Raw genomic sequence first — 18,024 nt, 5'->3', positions numbered from 1 at the left:
GACTCAGCAAGGAGAGGGACATGGGGCAGATTCTACGGTTTATAAGCCTTGGGACTCTGGGAGGCAAATTGCTTGTCTGCTCTGATTTTCCCTATCTGTAAAATGGACAAGTGGTTGTGAGGATAAAAGAGAGAGAGAGAGATCTGCTGAACACTCCGCTCACCTGAAGCGTCTGTGCAGGGGCTACATGAGCCACCAGCCATCAAAGGAAGAGAGGCCTGAAACACCACAGATCCCAGTGTTGTCTGATCTGTAATGCTGAGTGGAGAACATAGCCTCTAATTACAGGCGGTTCCAAAGGCCTGAGGATACCCAGAGACAGAAGGAAAACCCAATGAAGACCACTTGCTGGGCACAGCCACATGGGAGTTGATCCACATCCTTTAATTTTTAAAAACGAGCAGACAGACAATCTTGTGCTCTTTGGGTTTGCCAATAAAAAGTTTGTTATGCAAAACAGCCCAACCCTTTAATAATACTGTAAATATCTCAGAAAGGATATATTGCATCATTTCTAATGAATATCAAAAAGTTGTCACAATGACATGTCCCCTTGCTCCCACTTGCCCTCCCCTCCTCCCTACAGTTACCCAAATACTAGTATGAAATTACAAAAAAAAAAGACAAAAAGAAAAAAAAAAGAAAGGAAGAAAAGAAAGCAAAAAATAACAACCCCCAAACCACAAGCCCCCCTCTACCCAGCCCCATGACTAGTGTTAAGAGTGTCAAGTGTTAAGGGCCACATGTACAACACGTGTGTCTATAATGACAGACATCAGGGATCTGTCTATGAGGGAGTTGGCGGTGAGGTGCAGTAGCAGCAACGGGCAGCCTCCCTTCTCAGGGGTAGGGTGGAGGGGACAGCCATCAAGGACCAACCCCACAGGTCATCTTCAGGATGATGCTGGCCTTCCCAGAAGGAATATGTGGTCCGTGTGTGAGCAGCTGGGTGGTGTGCCCTAGACAAGTGCCCAATTAGGTGGGGGCAGTGCTGGGCATTTGGCTCAGCCAGCTCAGGCTTTAGGTGAGAGCGAGGGGGTGGGGTGGGCAGAACAGCTAAGAGTCTGGAAGCATTGGGCAAATAGAGCATTCTGGTCTCTGACAGGACACTGGAGCCTTAGCCTGAAGACATCTCACTTTTCCTCAGATAAATCTAGGAAACTACAGTAAGAGGGAAAGAGTGACCCTCCTTCCACTTCCCATCCTCCAATAGCTGGGCAGACAAAGAACCCAGCAGCTGAGGAAGAGAGACCAGTCTAAGAGGTCTGAGCCAGGCAGGAGGGAACGGCACCAGCCTCCCCCTAGAGACCACCTCTGCTCTTCGTTTCCAAGAAAGAGCCTGATAGATGGGTGGCCAGTTCTTCCCTCTGGCAAGTGGAAGTGAGGGCTCCTCAGACCCAGGTGACAGGCAGGTGGAATGGCTCCAGAGTAAGGTGTCTGCCCACAGGATCTGCAGGGGTAAGCAGGTAGGTAGAAGAGAGAGCAGGGGACAAAGCAGGGTGCACAGGGAAGGGACTGTGGGTGGAATCCAGCCCCAGGCCTCACTGTAGCTCCCCTGCAGGGGTGGCCATAGATCCTAAGCCATAGATCCTGGCCAGTCAGCTGCAAGAAGAGATGGCTACCTTCTGATCATCCCTACCTAGGAAGGAGGGACAGAGCTGGTGGCCAAGAAGGCTGGAGAGATGGTGGGAGCCCCGAACACGGGGGCTGGGGGTGTACCAGTTAAGGGATCAGGGTTAGGCTAAAACTCCAGTTGTTAGGGAAACACACTTCCCCACATCATTGGTGGTAAGTTTCACTTAAAATAGGCAAGGTGGGTAGGTGGTAACCAAGGGGACAGAGAAGAGAAGAGGTCTACAAGTCTCTGCAGGTCAAAGCAGCTCTGTGAAGCAATGAGTCAGGTACTCTTCCCTGCTTTGAAGGGAAGACTCCAGTCAATCCCCCCGCCCCCTTGGTCTGGGGGATGGAGAAACTAGGGGCCAGGGAGAGAAAGGAGGAGCCACAGTCACTTGAAGGGACAGTCAGCAACTCCTGGTTACTCAGGAGTCCTAATGATGGTGGGAGGCTTTACTCTCTGTCTTACGACCTTGACATGTGGAAGGTGTCACTGGGAAAAGGGGAAGACCCAAAGGAAAAAAAAAATAAAACAAACTGGTCCCAGGGCACAGAGGAGGGTGGCTGGGGAAGTTCAGAGATAAAACCAGGAATGATTGAACATCAGAGGCAGATGGGCACCGCTCCCCCACTCCACCTGCCCCCAGCATACGAGTTGACAGTATATAATACAAGGACTCTAGAAAACACCAGCTGAGCCACCCTAGGCCAGAATCTGCTAGTCACTGTACAGAATTATCTTAGTGAGGTGGATATGCCCACTATCACTGGGAAGAGGCGAGGGTACAGGGCACACAGTGGCCAGCTGGGAGTTAACTTGTTAATAAGTCCTGTGCAGACGAGCAAGCCCCTAACATTAGGTGAAGTACGAAGTTCAGGATTCATTTACACGCAGGGAAGGAAGGTTGGAGCCACATCCAAATGGCTGGTGGGGACTCAGAAGTGTGTCTCCTTCTCTGTGATGGCAGAGATGGTGCCGTCACCCTTGACCTTGGCCTCACAGTCATTAACGGTCACCGTCCGTGGGCTGGCCCCAAGCTTGCCCCGCATTTTCAGATCGGCGCTGGGGACTGTCAACTTCTGTAATTTCTAGATGGTTGGAGAGGAGGAGAAGGCTGGGTAAGCAAGGATGCTGGGTGCCAGGTCTGTCCATCCTGCCTCCCCAGCAATAGATGTTCCTTGGAGCCATCAGACTGGGGCCAACCCTGCCTTTGCCTTACTTCTCAGTTCTGGGCGAGTCATTACCTCCTTGAGTTACTACCACCAGAAAGAGGGATGTCTGAGATCCCTGTTCTGTGAATAAGTGAGAAGTAAGGAAATGGAGACAATTAGCTCCTGCAGCATGGATGTGGAAGGTAACCAGGCCTAGAGAGTCAGAATCAGGGCTGCCACCCTGTTCCTCTCTTGACAGGAGGGGCAGCTGGGCTTTGAAGTGGCCTGACAACTATTCCAGCCAGGGTCCCGACCTCTGGCCGCATCACTGTACCTGTGAGTCAGGATGACAGGCACTGACCAGAGGGAATGGGGCTTTCAGGGCTACTGATGTGAATGTTGGTTGATCAGAGTCCTACCCTGCCCAGGGTTTGTCACGGGGTGGTGGTGGTGGGGAGATCTATGTTCTTACTGCGCTTCTCAAGCTATGCTTAGAGGCAGATGCCACCCCTAATTCAGCTGCCTCAACCTCTTGGAATGCAACTCATGCATGGGCCCCACCTCAGCATCATCTGCCCTGCCCTGGGACCAGGATTCAGGAAACCCTCCTGAGATGGGCCCTTCCCTGAAAAAAAAAAAAAAAAAAAAGCTGCAAGAACTGTGAAGTGGCTCAGTGCTTAAGGACCAGGTTGGCTTTCTTCTCTCTGATGGAAGCCACACTGTCTAGGTAGAATTACTATTTAGATTCATGGCAGCTGATTGACTGTGCTTCTGTGTGCCAGGCCCTGCACCAGGTTCTTGTCTTAGACCAAGGTTAAGAGAAGAGGCTCTGGAGGTAGGTGCCTGGGTTTGACTCCCTGCTTAATCACCTACACAGCTAAGATGTATAACCTTGGTGCCACCCTGTCCTCAGCTGCTGGCCAGAATTATTGTGAGGTTCAGGCCAAAGGGCCAAGCACAGCTCCAACATGATTCTTCCTCTGGGCTGTTCTGCTGGGAAGGTCCTTATACACCACCCCACCCCAGCCCCATCCCCCGCAATTCCTCCTAGACCCTTCCTGTGTCTCACAGAGGATTCCCTAGGCTCAATAGTGAAATGTCAGGTGCAGATCACAAAGCAGGGAGGCCTGAGGCTAGGCCAGATCAGAGAGCTCACTCTGTAACAAGTCCTGCTGTCTGGATAGATAGGATATACACTGAGGTAACAGAAAGAAGCTGGAAATGGGCTTGTAAGTACCAGGAGGCTGCGGGAGGGCTGAGCAGGATGTCCCAAGGCTGAGGTTCTAAAGTCCCAGGTCAGTTACCCTATGGACAGTTTGGTCTCAATCTGCATTAACCAACTGTCCTTGACCAGCATGTCCTGTAAACAACAAAGGGACCTTCCCCATCCGTCTGTCCCCGTGGGCAGGGAGCTGGAGGAAGCATTTTAGGTGGCACTTGTGTTTCCCTGTGGCTTGTCAGAGATGACATTTGGCTACACCTCAGTTCAGATCCTGATTCAAATTCTTTCCCTGTAGGAATATCCAGACCGTTTCTACCCTCTATCAATTAAGAGGCACTCTCAACCTGTTTGGCAGGTGGGAGGCTGCGGTGGAATTCACAGAATCTGGCTTAATCCAGAAATCTCACAGAGGTGCTTCTGGCACAGTTTAAGGATGGACTCCCGCCAAAGAGGAGCCTGCTGCCGTTCCCCTTCCATTCAGACCCAGCCTCCCGAGCCTTCCTCCACCAACTGCTCACCTCGGGCAGTGTGCCCTCTGTCTTCCACAGCTTAATGAAGATCCAGAGTGGGATACACAGCATGGAGGACAGAGCCATGAGCCAGCCGATGCCATAGCCCCAAGCAGGATATGTGTACACATTGTTGTACTTGAGCGGTTTGTACTTGACCAGGAAGAAGATGAAGATGCCCTGTGGAGAGGCAGATGGAGGAGGTTCTTGGTGGTACCCTCAGACCTGCCCTATTTCACGGGCCAGTCTGACTGTCAGAACACAGGGGCTGTGGCCTTGGGGTGCAGGCTCTCAGGGACCTTGGGGGCTCTTCAGGGCTGTGGTATCTGTCCCCTTTCCCAGGACCCTCTTTCCCAGCTTCTGCCCACTCAAGAGTTTGTCTCAGGGCTATCTCAAACCTGTTGTTCTGACTTTTTCAATTGGGAAGATAAGTTCAGATGCATCCAGAACCAAAAACAGGACAAAGAATAATGGGGCTATTTTTCTGTCAAGCATCCTCTCACCAAGGCTGGTCTGTGGCCTGGTTCCAGGGACAGAGCCTAAACCTTGACATTCTCCTCAACTTTGTCACCTTCTCAGTAACAAATCTCCTCACTCATGTGTGCATACCCCTGGTCCCAAGGGAGGTAGACCAGCGTTGGGTTGGTGTGCCTAAGGCCCTCACAGGGGAGAAACCTATTCAGGGTCACTCAACACTTGAGTGAGGTCTTGTCTCAGCAAACCCTGGGACATCAGCTCTAGAGAGTGTCAGGTGGCAGGGACCTTGGGGACATGATCCTCCTTAGGGCTGGCCTCAGTTGAGCTGATTGGAGCTGAAGAGTGGCTGGTAACCAAGTTGGGGAGGGGATGAGGGTGCTTTTCTGCCAGCCTTACCGCACAGATCCCAGGGGTCACGACTTTCCAGCACCACTTGATGAGTGACAGTGGCCGGTAACCAATCATGTCCTCAATATTGTCATAGAACCGGTTGCTTCCTATCCAGAGCAAAGCAAACAAGCATATGTGTTTCAGAGAAGAGGCGAGTGGGTCTTTGTGGGACCTAGGGTGTTTGGGCTTGAGAGTTGAGTACCAGCATTTAAAGAGGGATCCCTGGGGTGGCATTATTAGGTAGTCTTATTGTATTCTAGGAAGCAGGGCTCTATAGACATCCTTAGGTCAGTGGTAGGGGTGCCTCTTTCTGTTCCTGGCTAGAGATGAGATGTCTTTCTCCATTACACTCTCTTAGCATGAAAGTTCTTCACCGGGACTGGAAGCACCAGTCTTCCAGTCCTGGTGAAGAACAAGGATGGCATTGCGCAGTCTTGGACTTGAACTCCAGAACCATGAGTTCTGCTAACTCTCTACTTCTTACATAGCCCATGGCAGCCATTTCTTTGCAGTGATGCAAAACCAGTTACCACAACGGACATGGTGAGTTGAGGGCCTGGTGATTCGCAGTGAACAGGGCTCTGGAGAGTAAGCTGTCTGGGCTGCTTGTGAATAGTGGCTATTGCTCCAAAGCTATACTCTGCTTGCTCTGGAAACAGCAGCTCTCATCCTGGTTTGTGTGAGGACCAGAAAAGGGAATGAATGAGGGGTTGGCTCATGCTAGGGGCTCTGCCTGATGTCTCCCTCCGGGATATAATTTTCACAAAGGGGGAAACGGAGCCTCAGGATAGGACTGGCCAGATGTCAGGGGTCTGGGTCCTGAACTGGCCAGATGTCCAGGAAGGTCTTGTGACAGTAGGAAGGGCCCTGAGTCCCCAGAGGAAGTACTGAGCCAGATACAGCTTACTAGACCCCAGCGGTCCAGCCTCCACTTACCATATACCCAGCCGATGCAGACACACTCAAAGATGGCCACAAAGAGCAAGCACATGCCACTGGCGGCGTATGAGTCAAAAAGCTGGAAGATGTACATGCCTCCCTGAGGGCAGGAGGACAGACACACAGACAGACATGTTGGAGAACAGGGTCAGTAGCCAGCCTTTGTGTGGTCGTCTCTCTGTTCTGGTAGCTGCTAGCTGGTCGGTTTGCTCATTTCTAGTCTGAGTGATGCATACCCTGCAGCTGGGTTTTCCAAGGCCCTGTCCTGCCGAGATGTCATAGGTCGTCTGTGGCTTCACTGAAACCAAAGTGGGTGGCAGACAGCTTCAACACCTCTCCCCAGAGTGTCTCCAGTAGCCTCCAGGTAGGCCTTACTGCCGCTGGTCTCCCCCTCGTCCATATTTTCAGAGTTTTCAAATCACCCTCAGCTCCCCACAACCTGATCCACCACCCATTCTCAACCAAGTGGCCCCCTTTTGCATTTAGTTGAGTTCTTTCAAAGCTCAGCCCAAATGTCACTTCCTCTGAGAAGCCCTCAGTCCTCAGCCTCACTCTTTCTTCAGGCCTCCAGACCATCTTGTTTGAACTCACAATTAAATCCTTAAAGTGCCTGTTGACAGCTGAGAGCTCTGATCTCTGCTCAGGAAGCTCCCATTTTATTGTACCTACAGCACCCAGCACAGAGTCCAGAGCACTGTAGGTCCTCTAAAGATGTAAGTAGAGTCACCTAGAGCATAGGCTCTGTGGTGTGGTACTGGCTGGCTTGCCTAGAGCCATGTCCCACTCTCTGGCTCAAAAATGGACACACAGTAGGTGCACAATAATTCATCTTTGGGATGAATTACTGATGAAAGTGCGTCTGTGGACCCACTTTGTAACACATGGCTGACCCCCTGGTGACTGGTATTAACTGTCAACTTGACCAGAGTCAGGATTGCCTCTGGGCATGTCGGAGGGAATGTTTCTGGAAAGAATTGACCAGAATGAGAAAAACTTGGCCTCATGGTGGGCAGCACCTTCCAACACGGGGCCCAGATAGAAAGAGATTCGAAGAAAAGCATGCATTCACCTATCGCTGAGTGAGTGCTTCTACTATGGCCTCCACCATCATCCACAGACCCCAGCCTCTCTAGCCTTCCAACACAGACACAATGCTAGTAACTAAGTTCCCAGTGATATCTTGGGCCTCCTTTCTAGTTTATACCCACTGGGCTGTCCAGCTTCATGGGCTGAGCAGCTACCAGGTCCTCCTCTGCAGAAAATAGCCCCGACCATGTAAGACATCCTAGTGACCCCCTTTTACACTCTGTTCCCCTAGAGGGCCCTAAAGACCCCTTGACAGTTTCACTTAAACAGTACAGTGTAGCTCTTCACATAGCGTTTATACAATGTTAGGCATTATGAATAATCCAGAGATGATCGGTACACACAAGGCAGGATGTGTGCTGGCCCTGGAAATCCTGGAAATCCACAGATTTGCTGCTCATGGTGGTTCTGGTGTGAAGGGATGAGTGTCTGAGCAAGTCTGAAGATGAAGCTCAGTGGAAACCCTGCCACTCAAAGGGATCCAGGAAGGCCCTTTAATGAGGACAGGGATTGGGGGTCGGGGTGAGAGACTGGGAGAGCAAGGGAGGGAGAGGCCAGGTCATGTGGTCAGAACCATGGCTGTGGCCAGCACAGAGTGAGCTCAAACCAGCCTACTCCGTTTAAAGGACACCATCAAAATAAAAAGAGAGAAGGGGTATTGCTCAGGGGTAGAGCTCTTGCCTAGCACGAAAGAGGCGAGTTCAGGCTCAGCATCAGCAAGGAAAAGAACAGAAATTAAGCAAGAAGTTCACTAAATCTAGGTCCCCTAGTGACCTGGTGTCTGGCTCAGTTTGTGCAAAGGTGCTCTAGGGCCCAAGTTCGTTCGTTCGTTCGTTCGTTCGTTCGTTCCTTCCTTCCTTCCTTCCTTCCTTCCTTCCTTCCTTCCTCCCTTCCTTTTTCCTTCCTTCCTTCCTTCCTTCCTTCCTTCCTTCCTTCCTTCCTTCCTTCCTTCCTTCCTTCCTTCCTTCCTTCCTTGCTCCCTCCCTCCCTCCCTTCCTTCCTCCCTTCCTCCTTTTCTTCTTCCTTCCTCTCTTTCTCTCTTTCTCTCTTTCTCTCTTCCTCTCTTTCTTCCTTTGCCTTCTTCTCCTCCTCCTCCTTCTTTTTGGTGTCTTCATAACAGTTTCTCTGTGTAGCTCTGGTTGTCCTGGAACTCACTATGTACAGGCTGGGCTTGCACTCATAGAGATCCACCTGCCCCTGACTCCTGAGTGCTGGTATCGAAGGCCCCACCACTCCAGGCTACTGCCCAGCGCCTTAAACTGTGAAGGTTACACAAATGAAATGTGGGAGGTGTAAAACAGTCAGCAAAGGCCAAAGGATTCTGACTGTGCAAGGACTGAAAACTAAATCAAGATCAAATCTGTAACAAGCCAGGTGTTTTCTGGCAGTGTTCACTGGTGCTGTACCTTGTGGCCTCGCCACAGTCACAGTTCTGATCGCATGGTAGACTCTGCATCTCCTGTGCCCTCATGCCACTCAGCACCAATAAACACTGCCTCAAACATCTCAAACTCGAGACTACTGCATGTTATAAACTGCAGTGCTTTTACTATAGGTAAAAGGCTTCTGTTCTCCCAGAAACATAAAGGTTTAATTATGGAAAACAAAGACTTAGGATTTTCTCGGTCTTTCCTCGGTGTGTATAAAGTTAGTCTAGCTGTACATTCTACTGCTAGAATGTTTGATATCTCTTTAAATTTAGCGCATGTATACGTGTGTGCATGTATGTGTGTGTGCATGTGTATGTGCACATATGTATGCATGTGTTTGCATATATGTGTGTGCATACATGCACACTATTTTGGCTCATGTGTGGAAGTCAGATTACAGCTTATGGGAGTCAATTTTCTCCTACCATATGGGTTTGGGACCAAACTCAGGTTATCAAGCTTGGTGGCACCTTTACCCACTGAGCCATCTTGCGAGCTTCAGAACATTTGTTTTTAAGAACTGCTATTTGAGTTGCATAAAAGATTATTCAATACATTTGTCTTGGGACTAGGATAGAATTACAATTTCTGAAGTGACCCTGAGCATACATTTGAAGTTGTGAACTTATATGTTTATGCAGTGTCGATCAGTATCGATGATCATGAAACCAAAATATTGGTCAACTCAGAAAACCATTAAAGACATTCTGCATCCCACAGTATCAAATAGTCAGCTAAAATTCACTTGTTTATGTAAGCACAGCCACTTCATTAGGATACAATTTTGCTTTTGTTTTAACAAATGACAAAATTCTATGTATACCAAAGAACTGTTTTCAAAGAAATTTCTTTATAATTTATCATCTGTAAGTATTTGGTTTGTACTCTTATTATTATTTTTTTATGTGCATGAGTATTTTGCCTGCATCTATGTCTGTGCACCACATGTGTGAAATACCTGTGAAGACCAGAAGGCAGCACTGGATCTGAAGCTAGGGATGGCTGTGAGCTGCCCTGTGGGTCCTGGAAATCAAACCCAGGTCCTCTGCAAGAGCAGCCAGTACTCTTACCCACTGGGCAATCTCCCTAGATCCTGTATATTTATTTTGTATTCCTAGATACCCAGGGTCGCATATAAATTTCTTGGGCAAAAAGGAGCTGTGTGTAGCAGAGAGTAGGAATTCCTGCTCTGATGTCCATATCTCCATCGGGGACATATTCCTCACAATACAGCCCCAGTAAGACATCGATGGCTAGATTGGCTTTGACTTTTCCATGTCTTAATATGTTTCTTATACTTCTTGTATCCCTCCTCCAGCAATGCAATGAGGGCATGACTATTGATAGTCAATGTCTCTACAGAGAAATAGAGGTACTGAGAGGCAAGGCCACTTACAGCATGATGCCATGGAGCTGAGTGGAGGGACTGAGAACTGGATGGCAGGACTCACAGTCCTAACCACCAGTCACACTGCTGTGGTGGAAGATAAGAAGCCTGTGTTTTCCTTAGACCTGAGCTTTAACCATGCATAAATGAGAAAGAGAGGCTCTGGCAGGCAATTACCAGGTTGACCGGGGCTTACATGGCTTGATGGGCCCACTGTGAACATCTTCAGCACAATGGGCTTGAAGATACCCCTCTGTGGGGGTGGAGGGCTGGCATGTGAAGCCCAAATTCCTGCTGATTAATAGTCTTGGTTGACTGGAGTACTGGCTCCCCAATGGCCCCTGGGAGTCACCATACACCACTGGGGAGAGGCTCTGTGTGCTAGGGTCAACCCTGGCTCGGAGTCAGCTATACCCACACCAGCACCTTCCTATTAGCTTCTCCAAGGCATCAGATTAACCCCCCAATTTGTATGTGACAAATGGCTCCATTCTGTGTAATTAACCAGTGCTTAATGAGGCCCTAGTCACCATAGCCTGACTTTCCTACAAGGAGAAACCCGAGGTGGAACCACTGTAGAGAGAGCAGAAAGTAGACCCTCACCCCATTCACTTGCTCAAACAGTGACTGTCACTCTCATCAATGTGACAAGAAGCAAGAACAACAATAACTCCAGCACTCACACTGAGCAGGAGACCTGAGCTGCCTCCAGGCACACCTGACTGAATAGGATGCTCCTGTTATCCTGGACTTTTGGGGCTGGAGGACAACGGGTAAGAAGGCTGAGCAGGGATCTTTATAATAGCCAAAGGGATGGGGAATGAGCTGAGAACACAGTGGTGTGTGTGTGTGCCTGCGTGATGGAAAAGGAAGCGGGGAAGCGCTTCTCTGAGGCTGTGGCCTGGGAGGGTGATGTGGAAGAGGGCTGGCCTCTGTTTCACCCTAGCTGCCTGATGAATTCCTGTTCCCCACTCCTTCCTGTTTCTTACACAGCCTCTCTGTGTCTCTCAGCAACGGATCCCCCTCCCCTTCTTTGCATCATCTTTATGCATTAGACAGAGAAAGATGCCTGATCTCACCTTCCAGATCCCTGACACAGAACAGGGACAGAATGGCTGAGGGGTGGGGCGAGCACATGCTTTAGAAGACCATCTCAATTCAGGGTCAGAGAGAAGCCCACCTCACCTGCACAGACAGGAAGGAGGAACACACGGGGCTGAAACTGGAGCACATAGCAAACGTCACCCCAAGTGCCAGCTCTGAGAAAAATTACAGAAGAGCCAGTATTAAACTTGAGGCCATGACAAGGAGACAGTACTGGGCCTGAGAGCTGAACTCTTCTTTTCATTGGAGGGTCACCCAAGGGAATCAGTGGGTTGGCCTGACAGGTCCCTGTGTGAGTTTTCCTGTCTAGCAACATCTAGCACTGACATGGGGCTGACGGTGAGCTCACTGAGGGTCTGTGCTCACTCTCACGGAAGAGCAGGTGCCCAAGTAACAGAGAAGGCACTGGATCTGTGCACAGTCACAGGGGCTGAGGTCTCAGAGCAGGAGTTTGATAGAGTGTACGGCTAACACCACCTACCTCGGTCAGCATCACCAGGCCTAGGAAATAGGAGATGATGGACAGGGCCAGGATGAGCAGTTCTCGCCGGTAGCCCCGCCGGAAGACCTTGGGGTACATGTCTACCACGGCTGTCACAAGACTCTCCACACACACAAACTGGAGGGAGAGAGAGACAGCACATGAAGCCCAGGAAAAGGCCAGTCCTGGTACCCTAGGTCCATGTACCAGGGTTTCCTTCTCGCTGGCCCGCCCTCCACCTTCACACTCTACCCACAGGAATGAATGCAAGCCCAGCACCAACATGCTCCAGCATATCCATTGAGTGGACCAGGAGGAAGATGCTGAGAGTACAGGATGTACTGCGCAGGGTCGCTCAGCATGCAGTCCAGGCTGTGAGGACTCCTCCTCCCTCATCGCTATCACTTACTCTCCTGGGGTTTGTGAATTACAGGAGACCTAGCCTCTGCCCTTGAAGCAAGGCAGGAATCTCAGAACTGTCCTTAGATTTTGGCCATCTGCTGGCAGCAGGTCCTGGCCATTGCCTTTGACTTCTAGGATTGTGATAATCCCCAGCCCTATGGTAGGTGGAAAGCCACACTCAGCTTTGTCAGTCAGGCGCTGGCAACAGAGCCCAGCTGTGAACCAGCCTGCTTCTGAGGTGGCCTCCCACACCTCTGTACTGCAAATGGTGTCTGGGTTTGCTAGTTGCCATGTTGGGCAACCCTAGTTGTCTGATTCACACCTATCTTTCAAGTCAAGGTGTTTCCATTCTACAATAAAGATTGGGGCACAGAGAGGGGTGGTGATTCTCTCAAAGTCACACAGCTGGGAGCTATTCAAAACTGATGTTCACCCCCCCCCCCGCCGCCGCCGCGCTGTTGCCTCCACAACAAGGGCTGGTACTGTCAGTCTCTCCCTAGGGTCTTGAGAGAGGGAGATGGGATTCAAAGAAGGCTGCTTACCTAAGAAGCTAATGGGAGTGTGGGCTGCAGATGTACACAGGTAAGAGGCGGGCAGACCCAGGTATCACTCAATCCCAGCAAATCACTCAGCACCTTTAAGCCTTGACTTCTGCTCTTAAACCCAGACAATGAATGGGGGCCCTCAGCTCATGTGACAATTAAAGTGTGGGCACATGGCAGAAAAGCCAGTGAGGCCAGCTCAGTGGGGCATGGGCAGTCATGCCTCAGTCGCACCTCCTCTGCCAGGCACACATAGCAGCTGCAGAGCTCTGATTTCTGAAAGGCTTTGCCGACAACAATGGAAGAAAAGCTATCAGCAAAAACACCCAGCACAGCTTAGTGGTTTCTGGGGAAGGATTCTGGCTCCAGAGAGAAACTGACTGTGGCTGGATTGACAGAGCCACAGGGCTTGTGTGCTCAGTAACTTTTGCAAGGTGGTGGATGGGAGTGGTGCTCATCAGACTAACTTGGGCACTATTCTCCCTAATGTAGGAAGATCGGGGTGGCTTCCTTTGTCACACAGGGCTTCTCCTCTGCAGAGCACGGACTTGTTGGCATTACTGATAGCTACCAGCATGGTTGGAGGCAGTTCTCTGGGTTCTAGACATCTAAGCCTGCGTGGCAAAGAGAGGCCACAGGCTATAAGCTGGGGGGGGGGGCTGGGGGGAGGATGAGAGTGGGCATGGAGAGATGCAGAAAGGGAGGGGAAGCTAGAGTAGAGGCAGGAGGGGATAGGAGCGTGCAGTTCACTCCTAGAGCTGAGCATGTACCTGCTCTGTGAACCACAGCTGTGGAGGGAGTGAGGGAGGGATGGATGGACAGAGGTCCATAGGGACGAGTGAGCATAGAGCTAGTGGGAGAACGTGCTGTGGTACCAAGAGGATGACAGGAAAAGGCCATGGAGACCTCGTGACAGAGTCAGAGGAAGGAAACGGGTTTTCCCGTGTCCCATGCGCTCCATGGCTCAGTAGGGACGGGGACACAGGGACCCTTGGTTACATTGTCATCATTAAATTATAATCATTTCATTAGCCACAGCCCATTCTCTTTAGGATTTGTTTCTGCTTTTCCAGGAGCCTCTGGCTGAATATCATTTATCAGAATGAAAAGACTTAGGGCATCAACTTAAAGACTAAATTGAGGCCTCACGAGATGGCTCAGCAGTGAAGGAACTTTCTGCCAAGCCTGAGAATCTGAATTCAGTCCCTGAGACACACGTGGTAGGAGGAGAGAACTGATCTCCACAAGTTGTCCTCTGACCTCTGCATGTGTACTGTAGCAGGTGTGTGTCTATACACACACAGGATTAAATAAATAAATGGAATAAATAAATGCAAAAAAAAATTAAAACAAAACAAAGCTAAAAGAACACAAAAAACCCCAAATATTTAAATTGAGCATTTGGGGTAAAGAAAACAAGGCGTGAAAGAACACCAAATAGACATGTCTGTGGCTGGGAGGTGGCCAAGAAGGTGGTAGGGCTGCTTGGTGGGTTGATGTCCAAGGCTAGGAGAGGGCTCTGCAGCCTAGAAGCTGTTCTAAGAGTAGCCCCTGTTCTGTCTAGTCCTCTGATCTTCTTTTCCCCTTCCTTCCCCTACCTAGGTGTTCAATCCCCTCCCTTACCATTTCCTTCCCTCTGCCTTCCCCCTCACCTGACTGTCCAGGCCCAGGAAGATGAGCATCATGAAGAACAAGGTGGCCCACAGTGGAGAGAGGGGCATCATAGTGACAGCCTTGGGGTAGGCGATGAAAGCCAGTCCAGGACCTGGAGGGGAGGGAGAGAGGTCAGTGCTTCCCTCTGGCAGGTGGGTAGGTAGTGGTTGCAGGCCACTGGGCTGGCTCTCACTCAGATCTCCTGTCTATACTGTGCAGATGGCACCATGTTAGTATGGACCTACTGTGGAGAGGGGCTAGGTGGGTCAGGGCTCAGGACAGGCATGTCTGACCCACAGATCTTCCTCTGTATCCACCTGCTACCTCCTTTCACATTGCAGGGCAGAGCCTGTTCTTGCCAGGACTAGACAGCAGTTACATCTAAGCAGGAGCAGAGCAGTCTACCTAAACATGCCTCTGAGAAAAGTGGAATACCACCAAGCAGGGGATGCATAGAAGGATTACATAGTAGAGCCAATCTATCCTAAGAGCCACGTGTAAGTGTGCTTCCCAGTGGATCCTGAAAAGATGTCCACACCACAACCACCATCAAGATACACAGTGTTCCTGTTGCTGCTAGATGCTCACCAACTTCCACCTCCATTAGAATCCTGGATTTACGATTGATAGGATTTTTCATTTAAAAGATTCTTTTTTTAAGGTGTGTGTGTGTGTGTGTGTGTGTGTGTGTGTGTGTGTGTGTGTAGTGCTTGTGGAGTCCAGAAGAGGGCGTTAGATAGCCTGGAGCTAGAGTCAGGATTTTTTTCTTCTTTTTCTTTTTTTTTTTAATCTCAGATTAAGATAGCTTGTGCTGCTTAGGGTGGAATTGCTGGGGTAACAACCACACACTTCACCTATGAAATGTTGATTTCAAAAGCAGCCATGCAATTTTGTCATGGGAAAAATTAAATACTTCAGCAACTAAATAATTATAGCAATGTTTGAGCCTGCATGTCCTTGCCAAAACTTGATACTGTTATTATTTCAGATTTAGTCCTTAAAGTGACTAAGTATTGTTCTATCACTTTGGTTTTAATTTGTGTTGCCTGGGTACCTTCAAGTGCTTATGATTTAAACAAATACCCCCTTTTATTGGTCCATCTTTTTTTTTAATTGGTTGAAGCAGTTTTTTTTCTTTTTCTTTCTTTTTTTTTTCTTTCAGTTTTTCTTATTGAGGGGGGAGACTAGGCATCATGGACATTTTTTCTTAGGCTATGACTGGCCCTTTTCTGCCTTTTTATTAAAAAAAATTATTTTTATTCTATGTGTATTGGTGTTTTTGCTACATTTATGTCTGTGTGCAGTGCCTACAGAGGGCGATGGATCCTCTAGAACTGGAGTTAATAGGAGGTTGTGATCAAACATGTGGTTGCTGGGAATTGAACTTGGATCCTCTAGAAGAGCAGCCAGTGCTCTTAACCACTGAGCCACCTCTTGAGACTCCTTTTGTTTTTACTATTTTGGGAGTATTTAATTTTCCCCAAATACTTGTTGCTAGTATATAAAACGGAGGTGTTTGTATTTATAATCTTTCATGTTTGATCTTAGTAAATCCAGTGGTTCTCATGAGAATAAATTCATAGATGTGCCATGTGTCCTTCTCATAGAAACACCAGGGCAGGATGCTGATGCTGCCCCTAGTCCTTGGTGAGGCTGGCATCTGCATCATCTCCATGGTGAATCATGGCTTTCCTCTCCCAGGGGAGGAGCGCTTTGAGATCATACAGGATCCTGCTTCTCTCAAGCCTTCCCTGAGATCCCAGTATCCATCGGAGTGTTGCTTCAACAGCCATTGTTGTGATGGTGTTTGCTTAAGGACGCCCACCTTACTCTGTCCTTCCACCCCCTTTCATCAGGATTCTGCAAGCATGGGCTGTCTTGCTGATCACTTGGTGATGCCTTTATGCCTGTGTGAGCTCCTTAGTGCTCAGAGATTTTCTCGGGGTTATGATCTTGTGATGATCATTATTTACTTTGCTGCTCAAGTTGTCCCAGCATGGGCCACCAGGGGCTCCTTCAGGTAGATCCTGCATCCTTCTGATGTGTCCCCAGCTTTATCTTCTGGCTTCATAGTGTCCTGGCCCAGCCCTGGACCCAATCACCTCTTCAAGGAGCCCTAGCTTCAGACAATGATGTTTAGAAGCCCAGGCCTAGATACACATGGTGTTTGTTAACTGAGGGTGTTATTGCAGATGGCTTCCTCAGCATGTTCATCCCTCCTCTGCATGTCCACATGACTCTATCCAAACATTGAAATCAGGAGTTCAAGCATAGAAATCCCTTGATTCCCAATATAGTACAGTCTGATGCCTGTTCCTCGGAGGGAAATAAGAGCCTTGAGATCTACATACACTTGCCAATTAGTCTGCCCCGACACACTCCTCCCATTCAGCAAAGTCTCCAGTTCAGATTCCTGTTCCGACACAATACACTCAGCTATGTTATTCATCTTTAGCTGCCAGTATCTGCTTGGCACACATCATCTGTTAGTTCCTTAATGCCCAGTGTGGCTACAGGACTCACTGTCATTCTACACAGTGAGGTCACCCTTACTAGCTCATGTACCATCCTGAGGGCCCACCCCATCTTGGATGGGCTGTGAGACATCATCCAGGGTCCAGGCTATGAGGAAAACACTCTGGAAAGCACTGACCTTTCTTTCCTTCCCCCACCTACTCTTGCCCCTTCCCTTCTCCTCCCACCCCTTTCTGCCCTTCAAGACAGTGACCATTCTCTGCTTTCTAGTTATTTCTGCATCTCTTTTGCACAGTTGACAACACATCTCCATTTTTCCCCAGCGAGGGCTAAACACTGATATTTATTTTTCAACTTTTAAATACATACCATTTTTTTCCAGCCAAGTTTCACTTTGTAGCCCAGGCTAGCCTCAAACTCACTCACTGTGTTTATATCAACTTGACACAATCTGGAGTCATCCGAGTGGAAGAAGCCTCAATTAAGAAGATGCCTCCATAAGATCCAACTCTAAGGCATTTTCTTACTTAATGATCAATGGGGGAGGGTCCAGCCATTGTGTATAGTACCATCCTGGGCTGGTGGTTCTGGGTTCTATAAGAAGGCAGGCTGAGCAAGCCTTGAGGAGCAAGCCAGTTACCAGCACTTGACCCTGGCATCTGCCTCTGGGTACCTCCCCTACTTGAGTTTCTTCCTTTGGTGATGAGCAGCAATGTGGAAGTGTGAGCCAAATAAACACTTTCCCAACTTTCATTTTGGTCTCAGTGTTTTAGTGTAGCCATAGAAACCCTGACTAAGACACTCACCATCTTCTGCTTCAGGCTTCTGAGTGTGTACCACCACGAACAACTCTCTGTACACATTGATTTAAAACTACCCTTCCATTGATATTCTCATGACTACTTAAAAAATTTTAAGGTGATTTTTTAATTTATATGTATGTGGGTACCTACCTGTGTGACTTTATGTGTACCACATGAGTTCAAGGCCCATGGAAACCAAAAGAGGGTATCATCCCCTGAAGCCAAAGTTACAGGTGGTATGAACTGCCTGGTGTGGGCTCTGGGCACCAAATCTATAAGAATCTGTAAGAGTAGCAAGTGCTCATACGTGCTGAGCTCTCTCTCCACCCCACTCCTGATTACTTTTAACTCCTGATTA

General features: G+C 49.1%; 1 protein-coding gene across 1 annotated transcript in view; it reads right to left on the bottom strand.

The window, feature by feature from the left end:
* Positions 1 to 363: 363 nt before the first annotated feature.
* Slc6a11 (solute carrier family 6 member 11) overlaps positions 364 to 18,024 on the bottom strand; it is a 119,658-nt gene continuing 101,997 nt past the window's right edge. The window contains exons 9-14 of the mRNA XM_021164756.2: positions 14,388 to 14,500; positions 11,792 to 11,929; positions 6,301 to 6,403; positions 5,371 to 5,471; positions 4,507 to 4,677; positions 364 to 2,703 (exon numbers count right to left, since the gene is read on the bottom strand). Coding sequence (XP_021020415.1) covers positions 2,551 to 2,703; positions 4,507 to 4,677; positions 5,371 to 5,471; positions 6,301 to 6,403; positions 11,792 to 11,929; positions 14,388 to 14,500 — 779 coding nt within the window. The 3' untranslated portion in view covers positions 364 to 2,550. The remainder of the gene's footprint in view (positions 2,704 to 4,506; positions 4,678 to 5,370; positions 5,472 to 6,300; positions 6,404 to 11,791; positions 11,930 to 14,387; positions 14,501 to 18,024) is intronic.

Source organism: Mus caroli, chromosome 6, assembly GCF_900094665.2.
Source record: "Mus caroli chromosome 6, CAROLI_EIJ_v1.1, whole genome shotgun sequence".
Classification (NCBI taxonomy): Eukaryota; Metazoa; Chordata; class Mammalia; order Rodentia; family Muridae; genus Mus; species Mus caroli.
Note: the sequence above shows the minus strand (reverse complement) of the source record. Positions and strands in the feature narration are given on the sequence as shown.